This window comes from Thermobia domestica, chromosome 9 (assembly GCF_964235325.1).
Source record: "Thermobia domestica chromosome 9, izTheDome1.hap1.1, whole genome shotgun sequence".
NCBI lineage: Eukaryota > Metazoa > Arthropoda > Insecta > Zygentoma > Lepismatidae > Thermobia > Thermobia domestica.
In genome coordinates this window covers 98,620,212-98,642,882 of record NC_137462.1, presented here as the reverse complement: position 1 = coordinate 98,642,882, position 22,671 = coordinate 98,620,212, and the positions used below count along the sequence as shown (strand labels likewise).

The window sequence follows — 22,671 nt, the reverse complement described above, 5'->3', positions numbered from 1 at the left end:
TGATTTATATCGTGGTCCACTCCGTCAGAGATATTTAAATCTCTGTGTTTCTAAATTATTTCTGCGTATGGTGTCTACCTCACCTCTCCTCTCTTGAGGGGTTAACAGGTGAAGATTCGCAGACGAAAATGCTCAATGTGACTGGGAAAATGAAAATATTGTAAATAAACAGAGTTGTCATGTTATTCTTGAGGGTGATATATATTAACTATGTGATATTATATCTTAATTTATCGTCTATGTTAAGTGTCTATAATGTATATATTAGTTAAACTCAATTTATCATTGGTAAACAAATCCTTCTGCTCGGGGCAGAAGACAGCCATTGTCTTTCTCTAACCAACCACCCTTTTCTTTGGGGGCAGCACCTTCCTGAAAGGTTTCGTGAACTTGAGTGTTTTTGACAGCCGATGTGGGTGGAGGCAGGTGACCACCCACCATGAAGATAGCCTGAGGGACCTTGCCTTTTGAAAATAGGAGACCATTTGTGCGAGTCTGGGGTTTTCCTTGTTTTGCGGTGGTGTGGTGGTGAATGAGAGAGAGGGGAGTGGGAGAAGCAAAGGAGAAACAGGAACGGACGGCGACTTGGGTTTCCTGGGATTGAAGCTCATGGCTTAAATCGGGAGTGTGAGATAGGAGTATCGATATGTATATGTACATGGAATGTGACATTGAGTTAAATTCGAGTGGATCTAGTTCTGTGATGGTAGCGAACGTCGTCTTGTGAACTTTCATACACTGGAGAACGAATATCACCGGTTAGGGGAATGGATATGTAGGACATAAGTGAACTACACGTATAACATTTTCTTTATCAACTCCAGTACTAACAATATCTAGGAAGAATACCTTGAATGTAAATGTGAAAATTATAGCGTTATTTAAATTAAAATAATTACAGTAACTAAGGACAGTGTTTTCACATAACTGCTAGCCCAGAAGATGTTGAACACTAACCCATGGCATCTGCCTGTTCATTTATTATACAACTTCAGTGTGGCTTACTAAACAATAGAATACTGAAAGTGATAGTGTTATTTGTTTCGTCAGAGTGATATATTATATACTAACTTTTCCAATATTCATAAAATGAACAGCACGTTTCTTTAAGCTGTTCTGTACCAATGATGATACCACACAATATGTGTTGTGCTGGACACTGTTTTTTTCTTTCTTTTAACAACGCCATAAGTGGATAGCAGATGTAACCACTACTATCAGAAATTTTTAACTATCAGGAGTGACATTAAATTTTAACTATCCGAAACTATTCTGGTAATACGTCACACTATGAACTATGGGAATTATGGATTCAGTGATACAACGTAGTTTCCGTCATTGTAGAGATAATTGAACTGTGGAGCATTCTACATCAACCTAATGAGTTTAAAAAAATAAATTTTGATGTTACATCAATATTTTTTTTTTTTTAGGTTTCATTGATCAAGGAACAGTGATAGAAAGAATAACTCTAACGGTTTAATAGAAGCTAAGAATAGCTCAACATTAAAATATTGGTTTCTGAAATATATTTTTTTTAAGTGATGTATAGCAAATGGTTAAAGTTTGAGTGGTGAAGATCAATATAGTGTGATTAATAAGTGGTGCACCATAAGTTTAGTGTACGTGTATATATAATCATTATTGTGCTCTACCGACAATAAATATTCATGACCATCAGATGTTTTGGAGGTTTCATCTTTCCGGTCTGGTGAGTAGAACCTACTGTGTAGTTTTACATGTTATCTTTTTCAGGATGGAGAGGTGACTATACACGCAGAATCATAGATTTGCTGACACTTTCCTTGTTTGGGGCTAAGGAAAGTAAATGCCCAAAATGAACCAAATACTCTCTGGTATTGACCGTAAAGGAGGGTACTATATATAGTTTGTGTGTCATTATTGCAACGAAGTTTAAATTCTTTTTTTTTTTTTATTCGTTACCTCCTTTACTAGTAACTTCTAATAAATATCTAGAGATGTCTTCTCTGTAGGTATAACAGAGACCCTGGTATCAGTATATTGAACTATGCCGGATCATTGTGGTCAAGTGGTAGTGGCGGCTCCAGAGGGAAGTCAGGTGCAAGACTTCTCAGTGATATATATAATTTTTTTTATATAATCTTAGATGCATATCGTCTCTTGGTGGCATCACCACCTCATTTGCATCTCCCCACTACTAACTCACTACAATAGATAACCGACAGTGCAATTTCTGGCAAATATGGTAGATGAATCAGAACATCACACCAAGAGTGGAAATCGGATTTTATTATAGTTGGGGGTAGTTCATTTCCTTTCCCCTAAAATTTCTTACAACGTAGCACATTATTGTACAGTATTCACTCTCATTATTGTGGAAAAGCTATTTCAAAAACTAAACTTACGTATATGTTCAAACACAGTTAACACGTTAACTTAAACGCACGCAAAAGTTAGATCAGGAAAGATGTTTTTCATTGCTTAAGTTACGTGCAACATCAAGGCTAGCAATGTATCATAAACGTGGGTTATTCTAAGTTAATATTTTGATTTTATCTAATTACATTAACTGGTCTACCTGAGCGTGGAGTATTGCTTAGTGAGAAACATTCAGTACGAAATTTTGCAAATAATTTGTAATGTTCGATCAGTTGTAACAGATTCTTCATTCACTACACTTTTTTTGGGGGGGGGGTATTTTAGTTATCTTTCTACCTTTATTGAAATAATAAATGAAGACATGTAGAAATGATAGTTACTTACTACGAAATACAATAGTAAACTAGGTACATTAAACTGAAATAATTTGGAGAAGATTTTAAAGCATGTATATTAATATAATACAATACAATTCAATTTAATAAAATCAGTTTGAATGAAGTTAAAGACAATTCTGTACCACTAAAATAGTTTTACGAAAAGCCGCAAAAACTTTCTGGCCATCCAATAATTTAACTCATAACCTTCGTTTGAGTTATCGGGTGAATAGTTATTTGCGATAACAGATGCTTTAAAAAGCATTTCTGAATATTTGTGTCTGCACACAATATATTAATTTTTTGATGTCTTATGCTTATGTTCTTCAAGCTAAATCTGAACACAGTGTAATAAATTAACTGCATGTAAATACAGACTGACTGAAGGAACTCTACTATGCTCATGGAACTGAATGATAATTTCAAAAACATATTACATATTATATATATATATATATATGGTAGTCCATTTTTTCCCCACCGACAAATTAACTGTTCCCTGAATATTGAACTCACTGCTGTAGCAGTTCAATATCGCAGATCTTGAAGAGTAGCAGGCATAGGTGGTAGACACGCTATCTTTTATGTAAATCTATTTATGAGGAGGCGGCAGTTGTTGAACTTACAACGAAATGCACGCTGCATTTTAGCGATTGATTCACTCTGCACTGCAGCACACAGAATGACTCTTCTTCGGGCATCTCCATATTTTCGTAAACAAACCTCAGTGCCGCTGTAGGCATTGAATGGAACTAATAGGTGGGGGGTTAAAACTGAATTTTCCCCTATTTAGTAATGTATCGTATGTGTCGCTATCTATCTTTGTTGATTATTTTACATTTGCTTTTTTCTGAATAACTTGGTATATATATATTCTGGGGTATATATATACCCCAGAAGTGAATATTCGTTCCAAAGACAGAAGGAAGTAGAGAATGACGGAAATTTCATAACGGGGAAATGGATAATTTATATAGTTTGTCTAACATTATTGATCTAGAACATGTCGTGTTGCCAGAATGGAAGAAAGTAGAAACGCTTCAGGTTTCATAGACCATATAGTTGTATATGAGATTTATGGTCTATATTTATTTAAGAAATACGTGTTTTACCAAGAATGGTTTTAATTGTAATTAAGAATTATATCTTAGTCTTTCTAAATGTTACAAGTCTTGTAGTAGTAAGTTGTAAAATGTATTTTACATTGGCACTTTTGCAATTTAATTATAATAGATTATTCTTACATATTAACAATAAACTATTAGGCTATCATAATTTATTAATACATAAATCTACGATTATTTGCTTGAATTACTAAAATTATTCCATTTTACTTAAAGTTTACTAAAAAGCTAAGTGCCATTGTGACCTATATATACACACAACTAATAAGTTATTATCACCTTCTAAGTAATTATGTCCTTCTAATATGAAACCTTATGTAGTAAGCCATGGTTTCTTTACACTAAAAGATAATAAATAACTAATTATAAAACAACTATATGGTTAAATTTTATATAAGAATCTATGAAAGTGAAATGTAAAAGTTTTACATATTTTAAAGATTCTTTAATGATTACATTTATAAGTTAGTAATTATTTACTTATGTCTTGTATGACAGTATATGTAAAGTTATTTCTTAATATAAAGCTCATTTCTTAATTGCTTACTAAATTCGCCTATTGTTTAGTATACTATATCTTAAACTAGTTAGCAACCTATAATATAGCCTTGTAACTTCCCTACTTACATATTCTAAATAAGTAATAAATTATGAACAATTAAAAACTTACATCTATCCGAATATAATACATCCTTAAGACTAATAGTAGAATGAATGTATCAGAGGGTGGTAGTTATTAACTACAAAGGAACGTTGCAAAAGAGTCACTTAATCCAATGAGGCTTCAGAGATACAATAGGCTTTGTATATAATACTGTACATGTAAAATGATAACATTTTCGCGCTTTGATGTATAGAAAGCGCAAAGAAAAAATAATAGTTGTTCTCATGAGAAACCATTAGTCCACACAATGGTTCAAGAACAGAAGTTTATGTTTAACATGGTAATAAATATAGTATACACGTCAAATGTACACTATAGTATTTGGTAATAAAAACATTGGTAATAAGAGAATATCCTATTATTTCATGCTATGTACAGTCATTTACACAAAATACGTTTCAATTTTCAGAAATGCTTGAAGCAAGAGACCAGTATTTAAGATATTTCTGATTAGATTTAGGAATATTGATTTCATGAACTGTCAGAAAAAGAAATATGATTGTTTCATTACTTAGCATCATCATTTTTTCGTATATGATTTTGTTAATATTTTAACTAGGCTCAATATGACTATGACGAATAATGCAATGTAATAATAAATTTCAATATACAAATTGAAACGTATCAAGTGCAAATGAAATAGCAAAATATATTAGGTCAGATTAAAAATAATTTCTGTTTAATACAGAAGTAAATCGGCAATATGAGAAAAGTTTACATATAACATAGATTTTACATTGCGCTCCTTATTTAATTATATTTAAAGTTAATTTTCACTGCGTATAGTTATAGAATTAAAAAATTGCAACAAATATGTTTTAATAAAGCGTTGATAGAGTAGCATAATCTGCAACATAAAAATGTAAGCGAAGACATAAATAATTAAGAGTTTAAGTTGTGAGTTGCAAATGAAAAACAAGTTTAAGTATGCAGTATAACAGAAAAGAAGTTTAGCTGCAAAATTTAGTTACAAACATATTGTAATTTAGAAGAAAATAAAATAGTATTACAATTAATATGAAAACAGTTATATTTTAAAAGAAGTTTTACTATTGTGTATGGATTACTTTATACACTCAAATTAACATTGAGTTAAAATATTTATCAGTATCGACCGAATAGTTATATTTTTTTGGCAGGTATAGGTTGTTGCATATTTCTAACACCTAATTTAAAGAATGTTTCATTAGCCAACTGGTTATTAGCGACTTACAGATTTCAAAACTTTATTGACAACGATATTATTATTATTATATATAGTTGCTTATCATCTATTTCATTCGCGAATCACATCTCGATTCTGATATCATCATTTAAATTATAAATCAGAGTACAAGAATGATGTTTATGTCCTAGCTCTGTTTCATAAAATATTAACTACATCTGAAAAAAACTCATTTATTTGATATTTTAAACAATGAATTGCATGTTAAATATAATTTATATTTACTTCGGTTTATCATTACTATTTAACTAAGTATCTACAATTGTTTAGAAATTAAGTTAAATTATATCTCAATTTTACGTCTCACGAATATGTATTTAGGCTAAAGGAGACGACAACTCTTTAGAGTTTGAGGTTGAATATATGATAATTCAAAATTTCTATAAGTTAAAAATAGTATTCCATATGATCAATCATGACTAATAAGGGAAGATGTACAGGGCAAAGATTCTACTCATATTTGATAATACGAAGTGAACTTTTCATGACTAATCACAACAAAGGTCTATTCTGTAGTTTCAAAGAGATACAATGATCACATTAATGGTGGAGAAGGCTATACGTTCTGTGAGAGCCATGTTGTCTTAACCACGGCATCTCATATTTATCACGTAAATAATATGCATATATCTCAATAGGGGAAGTACATATAATGTACGGGGTATAGAGCTAATAATGTACCGGGGTATAGAGCAAATAATAAATTATCTACTCCAACGTTAAGGAGAAAATAGTGGAGTCACAGAATGACGCAGGAGTAATAACGTTGCGTTAAGCGACTTCTGTACATAATAACACAACAGTAATAGAAGTTGTGTTTTCATTCATACAAAACATATATACATATATTTATGGTTCATTTTCAAAATAAGTACAAATTGGAAAGTGTACTTACCGAGCAAAAGATAAGCTACATATTAACAGGCAAGAATGTTAGTTACAAAAATGAGAAGAAAACACAATCAAATAAAAAAGAGAGTGTTAGAAATTGATTAGGAAGCAGAAGTCAAAGTGTAGTGCAGTATCACCAAAGCATTACTAAAACTAATCTAATAAAATAAATATTAAAGTAACTAAAATCTAAACTATTTTTTTTAAAAATAAGAGCTTTTAGTAGATATCTTAACATGCATATAGGCCTATAACTTTGTCCTTACTTTGACTAATAGATTCAAAATTATCATAGTAGACTTAAAAGAGTAAACATAGCAATGCAATGCATTTCTTATAAGATATTCTATTTTGTACCTACTTTGATGATTCTATTTCACCAGGTACTGATTTAACATAGATTTGCATTGAAAATTTAGAAGAACTGCAAAAACTATTGAAATTAAATTGTATGCGAATTGTTCGTTATGGTTTCAGAATTGTTTATTCTGATCCTAGTAATGTTGATTTAAATTTCCATTTATTGAGGCCGTAATCTTTAATCTCTAGTAGGCACATAATTTTCAGTATTTATACCATCAAACAATTAGGAAGTGAAATGAATTAAAGGGCAGTAAACTCAGATTTAGAAAGACGTGAATAATGACAAAGAAAACAAGTGTAGTGAACACTCACTCAACTAATAACCCATTTTACTGTTCAGAGTTTTTCGTACCCTATAGTGCCTTAAAATTTACTTCTAGTTTATAGTAAATTTAAATAAATTAGAAATGGTTCTTTGTTATAAAGTTTGAAAGCTAATTCTGTGCTGAATGAAACAGATTTGACCAAATACCAAAACTTTTCTACGTTAAATAAATATAAGACCTAGTTAATAGCAACCTATATAATATAGTGTTACGTCTTCAATTCTGTAAATACTTTAAGTTTTGGCTCTTTCATGGCTACTCGGGTTCAATTCTTGATGTGAGCTCATGTGGTTTGCATTTCACGTTAACCTGTAGGTCCACGTGTCATATAGCCTCACTACTGAAATAGACGCTAAAACTAATTATCAGCAACTATTCATGGCTTCATGGCTATATGGTTGGCTCACACGTTTTGGGTACGAAAGATTCGGGTTTGATTTTCGGTGGGAGCTCATGTGATTTAAATTCCATGTCAAAATGTAGGTCCACACCTTATATAGCCTCGGTGTTAAAAGGAAAGTTAAACATCCAATTAACCAACTACAAAGCGATTTTTACTAATATTTTTTTTCTAACCATGAAGTTATTGATGTTTAATTGTATCTTATCGGTATAGATCACTCTATATTCTTTTGCTGATTGCAAAATAGATTTCTCCTAAATGTGTGATCAATAAGAACCTTAATTTCATTGGAAATGAGAGTTGCTACGGAAGTTATAGGCCTATACGGTATGATTCTTCTACGTAATTCAAAAAATAATTCCCCAAATTTTTTAGAAATACAATACCATCGAAGTCAACCGTTCCAGAGCCGTCAGAGTCAATTTCTTCAATCATCATGTCCAACTCCTCTTCTGTGATCTTGTCATCCAATTCCCTTAAGATTTCTCTCAACACACCAGTTGTGATGTAGCCGTTACCTGTGAAGACGTATATTTCAAATAAACAATATTGCATAACTTGGTTTACATACACACAGACTAAATCTTTTTTATTAATATGTATATGATTACAAAACAATTATCTAAAAAAACAATAAATGATTCAAGAAGAAGAAGCGGAGTTTCTGCTGTTTATGGTTCTGGCTTTCAGAGATTTCTTACATTTTATCAAGTGGCAGTTAGATGTTTAATATACTGTCTTGTTTCTTCAAATTCTTTTGTTTGTCTTTGTAGATGTGTTTACTGAGCGTCTTTGAATAAAGTGTAGTAGTTGTGGTAACTGCATCTTTCTTAAGCATCCTGTATATTAGGCAGTTTATCTTATAAAAATAAAGTTGATCTAATTTTAATATCGTATGTTTATTTCTTGAAATAGCGATTCTGTATTTGTAAGGAATTAATTAGATTTGGCAAAAAAAAAAAAAAAAACTAGTTTTCCTCTGAACCTATGTTTAAGCTGGAGACTTAAATTTACATACCGAGCTTCGATTTCATATGAAAGATGTGGGTGGATGAAATGTAAGCGAGAATAACGCAATACAAAGGACAAATGTGAAACTAATTCTGTAACGTTAAAATTCTATATTAATGTAATTACTGTTCAAATTATTTAACAACCCTTCTGTGATTAGTATGGTAAGTTTACTTAGCAGTTATTATATTATTATATTGTTATGTATTTGTATATTATTATAATGACTAAACAAAGAAGCATAAGGGACTGCATTTTGTATCGGTTTGCTCCAGGCCAATCCAAATTTTGCGAATCTTTATAGGAAACAGAATATATGTTTCAGAAACAAAGTTCGTCTGTACGTTTACATTGTCAGAATTAGCCACATTTCATTGAGAGATGCTGTAGAACATTAGGGTGTCATAAAGTGTAGCATGTCTTAATTGTCTTTTTAAAGCTCGAATCTGAAAAATAGTACTAGATAATATTTTACATAAGTACTACATCTAGAGGGGAAGAGACAATTTTAACAACCCGTTCCGGGATCCTCACAAATGTTGGCAACTGGTGCAAATCGGCTGAGTGTCACCACGGATTATTACCCATATACTAATATTTTGTATGTTTGTAGCTTTTAAGATTTTTGCTTCATTATTTTACAGAACACAGATAACATGAAGAAAGAATTCTCTTAATAAAGTATGATCTAAACTAATTCTCGTTTTATCCGGAAGCGAAGGGAAATGATTCTATTATTAAAGTATTATCTAATCTACTTTTCGGCTTTTACGAAATGCATAATATAAAGGAAACTTTCTATTATTAAAGTATGTTCTGAAGCAAAGGTAAAGGATCCTGTTACTGAAGTATGATCTGATCTGCTATTCGTTTGTCTGCGGAACACTGATGATAAAAAGGAAGAACTTTTTATTAAACTATAATCTAAGCTGATTCTTGTTTTTATTCGGAGGTGAAAGAATCCTCTTATTAAAGTATGATCTGAACTAATTCTATCTGGAGCCAAAGGCAAAGAATCCTATCATTAGAGTATGATCTGATCTATTATTTGCTTTTTACGGAACACATATAAACAAAGGAAGGATCCTATTATTAAAGTATGATCTTAACTAATTCTCATTTTTATCAGAAGCGTTTCATTTCTACTAAAGCCTACGACCATACCGACGGAAGGAATAGCTACAGATATGTTATGACGACCTGTACGTATGTCTTGCAAGCTTGTTCTTGATATGTGGTTATACATTTCAAGTTCTCGAATTGCATATAAAAGGACTGGAGTAAATAATAAACTAAAAACAAGGAAAAAAAACTATTTGAGTAACTTTCCAAAACAGAAACATATGGTCATATACATGTATATTGCAAAAGTATAATGTTGTAGTAATTTTGTTACTGAAGGCAAAAGTTATAAATTTTGAAAACAAAATCAAATAAAATTATGAAAAGTTATATGCAATATAGCGACATACACATATACTTATGAAAATCTAATATAATCGAAGTTCCCTTCTCGTCTTGTGAATTTAGTATCTGAGCTCTAACAGATGACAATACGTTACAATAGAAATATATTTTTTATTAATAAGGGCTAAATATGTGTTAAACAATATCTATACAAACTTTTATGCATTTTTACAACTCACAGTTGGTTTTAGTTTTTTTTTAAAAAAAAAGATAAATTATACTGTAAACCATAATAAAATTTTATTTATAGTATTCTGAATGATAATGTATTTTTTATAATTACCGCATAATAATTTTAAAAGAAATGCAAAGCACATTTCAACAAATTTAATTTTTTTTTTATTTTGATAGTCGTACAAACCTTCTCTGTCGTACAACCTAAAGGCTTCACGGAGTTCTTGTTGCATGGCTTCTGAATCCTCTTCAACCAGGAACCTGGCAGCCAATGTTACGAATTCTTCGAACTCCAGTTCACCGGAACCTAAACAAATATACGAATAAAATGAATGTAATCTGTGGAATTAAAGGAAATATGATATATATGTACAGGTAGTGGAAAATAGGGAATTTCTCTACAGTAGCAAATTTTCACAATAATTGACATAACGTTAGATATAGTCTTAAAGTTATGGTGCATTTTAATATCTGTGGGTAATGATAGTTCAGTATTTAATAAAAACACTCGTACAAAGCTAAACATTGTTTATATTGATAAATGTAGGACTTTGGATTTAATTGGAAATGTGTTAACTCATTTTGGACTTTGGATTTTATTCGTCTGTTTTCGAGGACTTTAAAGAACAAAAATAAAATTTCGGCATGTTAAGTATATTCTAATACGTCGACGCTTTCCATCATTTTTTAAAAAGCTTTTCAGTGACATTCTGAAACTTTCTGTATAGTAATTTTGTGTTCTCCAGTTATAGCACAGAATTTGTAATCTTTTGCGGGAAATGATTGTTAGCAAGGGATTAACGGGACTGCAGCTGAAATTTAACATTGAACATTTTTTTTTTTGAAAGTCACAATTTAGTACATATCCTCGGTTATCGGTGAAAGGAACTGTAAAAAGGAAGTTGAAGTATAGGGATACTCCTTCAAGATATAATGGTGCATTCGTTTCGCTGGTACCGGTGAATTCTGAAACATGGATATTTAGATAGAGCGTATACCAGTTCCTGTGTAATTCCTTAAACCGCTTGAGATAGGCCCTATAGTTTCTAAGCCAGGGCGTTTTGAAACGTGATATCTGGAATTTTCGGTAGTTCATAACTCTGAAAGGAGACGTTTTCGACCCATGTTTATTAGAACTTTTTTCTTTCATCTCGTATAAGGAACCGTCTCCCAAAGTTTTTCGGTGGAGTTATCTACCACCCTGTATATAGTGACAAATTTTTGGGAACAGTTCCCTCATATCAAAATAACAAAAAAAGGTCCTATGGACCTGTTTATCGGAAGTGAATAGTTTTGTAGTTAAAGGGTGCCGAAAACCTGAAAAAATGAACTTTGAAGGTCCATAGCTCTACTACTATAAGACCGATCGAAGTCGGGTCAAGACATCACTGAGGAACTGAGGAACTAGTATGTGAACTATCCAAACACCCATCTTTCAGAATTATTTTTAGGGAGGTTGTTTGGAAGTACCTGATCACTCTCCACCTATCTCTCTAAAAATTGGTATGCAGGTACTGGAGCATTATTAAACATGGATAGTTCTCATACCAGTTCCTCAGTGATGTCTTGACCAGACTACGATAGATCCTATAGTAGTGGAGGGAGTGATGAACTTTTAAAGTTCACTTATTTGACATTTTTGGCACCATACAAGTACGAAACTATCCACTTTTGAGCTCAGGTCCATGTGATTTTTTTTCTTATTTTGATGTGAGGAATTTGTACCGAAGATATTGTAACACCCAATATTATATATATATATATATATATATATATATATATATATATGTAGATAGACGGATAGATAAAGTTACGTCGATTATAAATATTATTTACAATATTTTTAATAGTACAAATACATACCTAAAAATTTTAAACAACATGGTATTTATTCACATTCCTTGGCAATTCACACGGAAGATTGTAAGATAATACGATTTGTCATATTTTACATTGAAAATTCTGTACCGTAGTGCTTTCTGGTATTATTATAATTATTTTTATTTGTATTCAGTTTAAATCTAAAGGTGCTTGCTTAATACATCTCTGTAATTGACAGTGTTTAATTGAATTGTAAACAAAGTATGCAATACACCCTAGCCTTATCCAAGTTTATTATTCTTTTCTTTTTACTAAACAGTTAAATAACATTGGTACTTTATCAACATGATCTAGAAATAAACATGGAAGGTATATTTTCTTTTAGTTTTCAATACTGTTGGAAATCAGATTCTTCCCTTCGCTTTTGTAAATAGGAAATTTTTTCCACTATTGAAACACAAATATGTATCAAGATCAATTACAAAAGGTTGCGTTGAAATATTTCCTTCCGCATTGAAGCGTATTTGTTTTGGTACACCATCAAAATTGATGTTACATGGTTTTCCGTTAAGAGTTCGAGATCGACGAGGTAGAAGTATCAAAAAAGGAGTAGTTCTGTTATTTATAACCTGTAGATTTATTCTTGTTCTGTTCCGTGGACAACCACTTGAAACTAAAATTAGATTTTATGTTCAAGTATTTCTCTTTCATTTTTAAAAAATTTTATTAAACTTTAAATTTCAAATATTGAATTCTAACATTTTTCAAGCGTGTCTGTTTCTGTCACGGCAATTTTCTTTCTTTCTGTAACATGGCACATTAAAACATGTGTGAAATTTCAATCAGTAAGTTTTGTTGGTTGACTGAAATGAAGAGAAATTAAAACTGAGCTGAAGGTGCTGGCTGCTTGTATGTATAATGTTCCTTTGGCAGCTTTCAATGCCCGAACTTTCCCATCTATCCAAATGCAGATGCCGGCGTATTATAACGTTTATTTGCCTTGTTTCTTTAGTCATGTACAAGATCCTGTGCAGGCCAACGAGGTTCTATTCTTAACTTGAGCCAGTGTGGAATTTCTTCTTGTATACGTGCCACAACAGTGTTAAGATGTCGTTATGGTATGGGAGAGAGAGAGAGGGTGGAATATAGCAGAACATAAATATAGGAGAACTGAAAGATGTTTCAAATAAAATAAGCTCTTTGGAATGGGGCAAAGAGAAAATAAAATATTATTGGCACCACTTGGTAACTATGTGTTGTTACATTTCGAAACCGAGATCTTCATTTTAAAAAAAAACTATAATTCACTCATATCTTCTGTTTAACATTTGGTATGCTTTGTTCAATCTATTTGAATAAGTAGAATATACTAGAGGGGAACTACCTAGCTGTGTAGTTTTAAAAACCCGAAGATTTACCACCACAGAAGCAAATTCCTATTATCTCTATGCCAATTCGATCCAGTCAGACTGGTCGCTTCCCACCTAAGATTCTATTTTGTACTAAACTTCCACATCCTTCATTTACCTAAAGGTCTTTCTCCAGTGCTCCCCGTGTCATCAACGTACTCCATTTAACTCAGTCTCATTGTCTGTGTGATAGTTGATGGTAAGAACATGTTTTTAATTCCGCATTGAATCACTCTCTCCACACGCTCATTTCTTTGTCTATTTTGCTCTATATATAGTTGACTTGAAGTTGTGTTTTCGAAAATCCTCAAGCCCAGAAACTTTTTTGCAAGTTAATGACTGTTTTTCAGTCGATACCATAGAACAGTCAAAATTATGCTTCTGTAGATTATTTTAATATCTTGATCTTAATCGCGATAATAGCAAATTTTGAAATTGATAGTGGTAATTATGAAGATAGTGCAATACATCTAAGTATTTTAATTTATTCACTTTCTATGCATTATTATTATTGAAGTATGTTCTTACTAAATCCTTAAGCAGGAAAACTAATCAAGTCAACTGATCAGTATAAAGTCAGCAGTAATCTCAACTCTTGTTCAAATTTTAAATAAACCCATAACTATTCATAAATAGCAACAAGTGATTGGATAATTTGTGTCTGTTACTTTTGTTATACACAAACATAAACATATTATGTTCTGTTATAGTTAGTATCAAAAGCTAAGCACATTCTTATGCATATTGAGGAATAGCTGACATCCGTCCCTCAAGATGGAAAAAAGTTATGTAATTTCGCGGACGGATTCATTTTAGATTTGATGTATGTTCAAGTTATAAAATGGTATCCCAAGATAGCATGTTAGTTACTGAAGGTGCGAAGTTTGAAACAAAATACGTTCCGTTTTCTTTTCTTTTGTGATTTTTGAACCCTTTTGAAAGGCTAACAGAGCCTAGTTTAAACTATTCTTCTACGTATTCAACTTATTTATCTATCTATCTAACTGTCACAAAATTGAGTGGTCACGGTTTGTGAAATTTAATCATTGGTGTATAAGTTGATCAGTGACTGTTTATATCATAGATAAAATAATAGTAAGAGAAGAAGGAAAGGTATTTACCGTCCTCATCTACTTCAGCGATAATTTCAGCCAACATTTTGTCTGTGACGGAATGACCCAACATCTGCAAGATGGTGCCCACCATGGCAGTGGAGATACTGCCCTTCTTTTCTCTGTCGAAAGCCTCGAAAGCCTTCTTCAGCACTAGACAAAGAAGAAGAGAAAATTAGCAATGCAACTACTTTTGAAAAAAAAAAATATATATATATATAGTTCTTCAAATGGAAAATATATTTTTTCAATCAAAATAATATATACTTCTTAATAACCAATACAACCTAAGTAACATATTACTGTAATTACGTAAGTTATGTAAACCTTTGATTTTTGACTCAGCCACAAGGCCTTATGGACAAGCACTATATGATGGATTTACTTTTGGTATTGTCATTTTCAATTATTCTGACAACTTATATATATTTTCTTATTCACCATTAACAGCCTGACATACTAAGAGTTACACAAAACTTACCATTTTTCTTTTGCTTGTTTTTCAAAGTGAAAGGAGATAATGAAATGGAACTTACCACAATCATAGATAAGTTACTCTACAATAGAAAATATGAACCTGAAGAATTTTCAATGTTGCCATTCATAGATATTACATATTGCCAGAATAACATTTATCCCAAAATCTAACTTAAGATAGAGACTAGAGGAACGAACTCAACTGCATTTGATTAGGTATCATGTTGTCTTGCAATCCTGTGAGCTACTTTTTAAATAACATTATTATTTAATTTTAATAACTGTATGTTAAAACTATTTTGTTTGTTACAGATTAAATACAACTATTATTTAAAAAGTGATTAACAAGATGAAAGTGATTATGTATCTCAACATGATACATAATCAAATGCAGTTGAGTTCATTCCTCTAGTCGCTGTCTTAACTTAGATTTTGGGGGAAATGTTATTTTGACAACAGTGTAATTTCTATACTGGAATACTGGAAATTCTTCAGGTTCATATTTTCTGCTGTAGAATAACATTATGGATGAATGGGTAAGTTGCATTTCGTTACCTTCTTTCACTTATGAAAAACAAGAAAAAGAAAAATGGTAAATTTTGTATTATTTTTAGTTCGTCAGGCTCCTAATTAGTTAGCACTTATCATCATTCATCTATAGTCTACATAGAATAATTAGACCATTTTCATTTTAATTGCCCACATACAAGTACAGTCAGAAACAATATTAAGTATAGATTGGAGCTATCATTTCTTATACATTCAATCTACACTTAATACTGTTTCTGATGGTACAACTAAGTACATTTTCTTCTCTAAAATAAAACATCATGACTGTTAGAATAGAAACCATTACTGTTAGTTTAATACTAATAACAATTTAAAATTACATCCAAAATGGTTAGCGGATTCTAGAACGTCAAAAATTTCTGAGATATCTATAGAAGATAATATTTGTAGAAACTGTTCAAACGTTATGAATGTACACAATTATGAAATGCTATCAGTTTTGATTCACGGAAGTTACCTTGAACTTGATGGCTCGTGTTTATTAGATAACCAACAGGAAAGGGACAAAGAAATAAGGAAATCTCGTAAACAATGTAAAATACTAGTGTAGCTTTGAAGATTTATAGAAGAATGATTGCACTTTCAATATGTGAATATTGGTTGCATGCTACATTATTAGTTCAAATTTGAGAAATTAATTAATACAATTGTACTGAATATACAGTATGTAAGGGAAGGGTAAATGGAGATTTTTTTGCTCATAGTTTCAGCAAATTAGAATTATACTTACTGGCAATTTGTTCCTTGTCGAGTTCATCCTGTAATTAGAAACAAAATAGGAATAATTATTTAGAGATGTAATTTTTCAACTTTTTCAAATAATTTAAAAATATGTTATATCATTAATTTGCTTGTTACAATGAAAATTGATACTCTTTCCTCTGGAAAAAGAAATTTAATATTATCACCATGTAATGTTTGATTATGTGTACTTAGCCCATCTCGAAACATAGGTAAATTGTTTTCATGGACTGTGATTTCATGGTAACCATGAAGCAATATAAGATATACTTTGAAGTTTGTTTTGATTCTTGATGGAAATTATTTCTTATTAGGAATTAAGCTCATTATCAAAGTATACTAATCTCTAGGGAAATTCATAACTGTAAACATCAGTGGCGGATCTATAAGATAAAAGCAGGGGGACAGCAGGACCCAGATTGTGATATATCATGAGTTTACTATAAACTTTCAAAAGTATTAAAATAGCTTAAATTATTTCTGTCACTCGAAAAACTGGGGGCCTAGCCCTCCCGGCCAGCTCCACCACTGGTAACATAATTATTCTTATAATCTGGAAGGTGGTATTTACAAACTACCACTACTATGAAATACTAACAATAGTTAATTTAATTTATATTCTTTCTTGGTTCAACTTATCTAGTTTTATATAACGTTATGGTTACTCGCAAATGAGGGAACTCTACTTTACAGTATAACATCGGTGGAATTGTAAAGGAAAAGTATTTTCATATATAAAAAGATTAAACGCAGATCACAAATTCCAAAATATTCACTGTAAGCTCAAACTGACATTATATCTTTGTTGAGAAATGTGAAAAATAGCTTTACATGCCATATTTAATATTATAGAACTAATGTATGTTACAAGTTAGTTCTACATTGTATAATCCAGAAGTAAATCATCTTGAATTAAAAAAAAAGAAAAAAAATACGCTAATTAACTGTTAGATGTGCAATAATAAAAATGATTTAAAGACATATTAACGAAATATACGTACAAAAGCAGAACACTATTACTCATAAATCTTAGTTGAATCATGAGTGCTTTTTTATTTCTAAAAAAAAAAAGTGAAAATTTACAGAAACTTTGTAACTATTTTCACCGGAAAATCCTGCACATACATTCAAAAAAGTTTAAAAGAATTATGTAATCATTTCTGAAATAAGGAAAAAATATTTGTAACTAAACGAAAAGAAAAGAACAGTAAACGTTTATGAAAGTAGAAGTAGTAAAAAAAGACCACAAAAAAGAAAAAAAAATAGTTGAATAAGAAGCATGTGTTGAAAACCAAACATAGGTGTGTTTGCCAACTCCAGAATTCGTGGAGCAAACTGGCAGTTTCCTGGACATAGGCCAAGCTCAACCAAATGCTTACAGATAAAAAAGCTTGGCCGCTATTCCTTGTGTTTGGGTGACAGGGAATGTGATAGCCTATGTGTTTGACACATTCCCTCTCGCACTATTATTTCGTTTTTGCCTTTGTTACATCACAACGTAACGTAATACCGTCTGAACATAAGTCTGGCACACGGCGTATCCAAATTGTGAGGTTCTCCTCTCTACCTCCATCTTTCCTAAAACATCTTGTCATTTGTGACAGAACCACGCTTTTATCTTCCTCTTTAAATGTTACTTTTTGTCTAAAAAAAGTCAATAAATTTATCATTTTAGTTGATGGTCATTTCATCGTTTCATTTAATAAATTAAACTTCTGGCGCAACAGACCTTAGAGGGCCAAGGCGTACCAGCTGGGTTGACTTTGGAATCATGTGTGGTCAGCACATCGACTTCCTTGGCCGTTAATGCTGGTTTTCTAGACAAGAATTTGCTACTTCTTGCTTTCAAGTAACTCCCGATTGTCCTCAGGACCACGAGTGGATTCCAAAATACCAACTACAAACGGTTACCTATCTTTCCTATGACCATATCCCGGACTACTTGACTTCGCTGATCTCCGAGACACAGCATCCCACTGTAGCTAAGGCGTTGGCTATTTAATTTAATACTTACATGTATATACCCTGTTAGGCAAGAAAAACATTGTAACTGATTTGTTTCTGAAATTCAACTCCTATATATTTAATTTGAATGTTATTCTTAATCTGAAAGCAACCTTTTTTTCATATTGCCCATATATATAGCATAGAGGATGATATTAGATACGCATATATAGAGAGGGAAAGTTTGCATTCTTTAATTACTATTCAAAATGACTATTTTGAATATTCATAGATAACATTTTAAAAGGTTAAGTTAAGCAAATTTGCATAGGTTAATAGTTGCCAGTGTGCAGTAGTTGAGTGACCTGAGCCATTAGGCTGACCAACGTGAGGCAAAACCCGTCGGGGGCTTCGAGTCCCTATGAAAAATCAGGGGACATTTTTAGCTGTCCTCGAATGTTCTAAATTTGTGTTCCTGTCGGATTGGATTAAGTAGCATATTGAATCAGATTAATTAGAAGATCTTAGAGTCAAGTGTCCTGGTTGAGACGTGTCACAATGTACATAAAGTGATGGAGTTTGGTTGAAAGGATTTTAATTTCATATTAGTGTTGTATTTCACGGAAAGATTAGTATTTTGGATCCTGAGGATTATTGTATCCTATCAATCTCAACGGTACTGCGGGTAATCTCTCAAATAAGGATAAGGTCCATAATTTCTTCCATAGTAGTTCATAGAAAAAAGTTTTTCATTGTTCATATCTTGGGATCAACTGGATAAATCACTTCTATCAACAAACTCGGTTTCTAACATTTTGACCTTCTACGTCATGGCCAAAATTGATGGCGATCCATCAAACAGTTCTTGAGATTTTGGGTCTCCCGTACGGACACACGGACAGACAGAGTAAGCACATAAATGAGATTTTGGGTCTCCCGTACGGACACACGGACAGACAGAGTAAGCACATAAATGAGTTTTTGGTAAACCAAGCTCCTTAAAGTATTGTTGGCGTTGTTGCCTCACAATGGAGAAGTTCCGTATTCGAATTCGGTGATCAATCATCCCGAGAGTTTTATCAAAGGTTTTCCTTCAGTTTCACTAGCCGAATTGTACAGAAGGTACTTTTAAATATTGGCTATAACTTTCTCCAAAGTATTTTTTTAATGTTCGTTTATTGTCATTAATTCCAGTTTAAATAGACTTGACGGGCTGTGTCTGTAAGTTTTCTAAATCAATAATAATAATAATAATAATAATAATAATAATAATAATAATAATAATAATAATAATAATAATAATAATAATAATAATAATAATAATAATAATAATAATAAAATCCACAAATAAAAATATGTTAGCCTTGGTACAGTAGTCAGTAAAGTATGTACTTACAAACTGGGTAGCATAGGTTGAATCTCCGGCGGAGGAGGGAGTTATTTTCTTGTTGTATCCTTGTTCGAATTTGGCTCAGCAGTTCACCCAGATCTGTAAAGTGGGTACCCATGAATGGGTTACCCACCGGAGTGAGCGAGAATGGTAAATTTACAGGGTTTGATCAAACCTTTGTGGGGGCAGCTCTATCTAAACCAAACCCTTAATCCTCGTGTGCTCTGTGCCGAATCAGTTCTGTGGACTAATTTAGATTTTTATCATTGCATTTTCAGCAAGTGAGGGAGAAGGTGTGAGAGGGTGACATATAAAAATAATCGGAAACGACCAATATTAGTGTCCAATTTATAGTTCTCGGAGTCACTGAGATGAATAGTGACACTCATGATACCGCTTAAGTCTAAATTTCTCCCTCTATCATCATGAGGGTGAGAAGTAGGAGTGGAAATGAGATGACATGCAAAAATAAATAAATAAATAAATAAATAAAATAAATAAATAAATAAATCGAAAACGACCAATATTAGTGTTCGTTCCATAGTTTTCGGAGTCGCTGAGATGAATAGTGTCACTCTTGATGTCGTTTTAAGTCCAAGTTCAGACCCTTAGCCATGAGAGTGAGAAGGGGTGAGGGGTGGGTGTGCGAAGGGGAAGCATTTTATTACATTTTTTATAATTACACTATCATTGAAATATGTATCCTAAAGGAGATAAGGGTTCAAATACTTTCTATAAACCTATTTTTGCCGTGTGAAGAATGGATATTTCAGGGAGTAATGAAAAAATGAAATGAAATGAAATACTTCAGTTTAACGTTCCACGATTATGCCCTTTAGGCTAAGGGAGACGATGATTAAGGCAAATGAATGATGATGGAAGAATTAGAGGAATGGAAAAGTGGGAGGAAAGGAGTAATCCACAGACACGATGTAGTCCACCACAAACTTACTTTGTCCGGGATCAAACCAGGGACCTCACGCACCAGAGATAAGGGCTCTACCACTGAGCCACCGTGCTCCGGACAGAAATAAAATAAAATAAAAATCAAATATTTTAACGACCCATGTTTATGTTCTTTAGACTAAAGGAAAAAAATCTTTGAGTTTTACGTCCCACGGTTATGCGAAAGGAAACGGTGATGATGAGTAATGAATGAAATGGTGGAATGAAGAAAGTGGGAGGAAACAGGAGAACCCCGAGAAAACCCACGCACACGATGTTTGTCCACCACAAAGTTCACTTAGCGGGGGCTGGGATCGAACCCGGGACCGCGAGCACCAGAGGTGAACGCTCTACCACTGAGCCACCGCGGCTCCTTTAGACTAAAGGAGATCGATAATTAAAAGCTGATAATCATAAAATAATTGTTGCCATGATAATGCAGGAGGAAACGGAAGAACTCCGAGAAAAACCCACGGATACGATGTTATGCACCATAAATTCATATGCTATAGGATTGAACCAAGGTCCCCTCGGACAAGACGTGAATGCTCTACTACTGAGCGACCATGCCTGCCCTTTTGTCTTAGTGTCACTGTTATTTGAACCCTCTATCAACATCTTTCTCAAATCTGGCGTTGCGATTGTAAAAACTAAAGAGAACTACACGTAAATCCATTTCACTCGATTAAAGAACGAAACAAAAAAATGCATGGATTATGTTCCGTGTTACAACGTTCTTATCCTGGAGGATACATTCATTTATAATGTTCCCGTAAGTTAGCTTCGGAGTATAAATAACTGACCTAAATCTTGAAATACTGCCGTTTAAAATTCAAACATCTCGGTTTTGCTCTTGTTAACTATTGTATCAAGAACAACAAAACAGTCTGTATCTGAAAATGCTTCTAGGCGTGTCGTAACCTTTTTACATTTTTTGGCAATCATGTTGTTAACCTTTACTCTTTCTTACGTCAGAGCTGTAAAGGTTTCCCAAATTGCCGCCTCCATACAAAAATAAAGTGAGTGGTGTGTGATAATCCGTGTAACGTTTGTGTAGTACGTAAACTGTAGTAGAACACAGCAGACAGAAGGGGATTAGGTAACGGAAGAAAGAAACGTTTTGTTTAACTTGAAAATTTTTCATTTCCAAATAAAGCTCCTCTGCCTGCATTCTTATTACGTAACAGTAGAAGAAACGCAAATAAATACATGCGTACTACTAAATTCTGAAATATTACAGAATGCGATCTTGAAGGTTTTGTACTACAATTGCTATAATGATATTGAGCACATATTTGTGTAATGAGCTCACAAAAGTCCATAAAGAAGATACAGAGTGACCATAAAAAGTGGGTTTTCAAAGCAGCAGCATCATTTCATGTTATACTTCCGGGGGGGGGATGGGGCAAGTTTCTTCACTGATATAGATAGAAATAAATTGAAATTTCTAGTTTTACGTACTACGATTATGTCCTGTTTCCTAAGGGAGGCGGTTGATAAATAAAAGTTAATGATTGTGAAAGGGTTGGTGAAATGTCAATGTGGGAGGAAATAGGAGAAACTCGAGAAAATTCATGATCATGATGTACGGTCCACAAAACCACATGGCCTGATATCGAACCAGATATTCCTCGCACCAGCAGTGAGCACTCCATCATTAAGTTATAGTGCCCCATATGTCAAATTTTCCGTGTGGAAGAGGGACAAGATTCTCCACCGATATAACTAAAGTTTCACTGTCTTCATAAGAATATTACTATATTATTGATCAATGTATATAAAGCTAAAGGAAGGGGACAATTGTTTTCTCTGCTCGGTCCCAAATGACATCCCTACTTGAAAGAAAGTTCATCCAAAGTTGTGAACAAGAATAAAT

General features: G+C 32.5%; 1 protein-coding gene across 2 annotated transcripts in view; it reads right to left on the bottom strand.

Moving 5' to 3' along the window:
* TpnC41C (Troponin C at 41C) overlaps positions 1-22,671 on the bottom strand; it is a 57,085-nt gene that overhangs the window by 29,874 nt on the left and 4,540 nt on the right. For both annotated transcript variants that reach the window (XM_081771583.1, XM_081771584.1), the window contains exons 2-5: positions 16,506-16,533; positions 14,738-14,881; positions 10,574-10,693; positions 8,121-8,252 (exon numbers count right to left, since the gene is read on the bottom strand). In XM_081771583.1, coding sequence (XP_081627709.1) covers positions 8,121-8,252; positions 10,574-10,693; positions 14,738-14,881; positions 16,506-16,533 — 424 coding nt within the window. The remainder of the gene's footprint in view (positions 1-8,120; positions 8,253-10,573; positions 10,694-14,737; positions 14,882-16,505; positions 16,534-22,671) is intronic.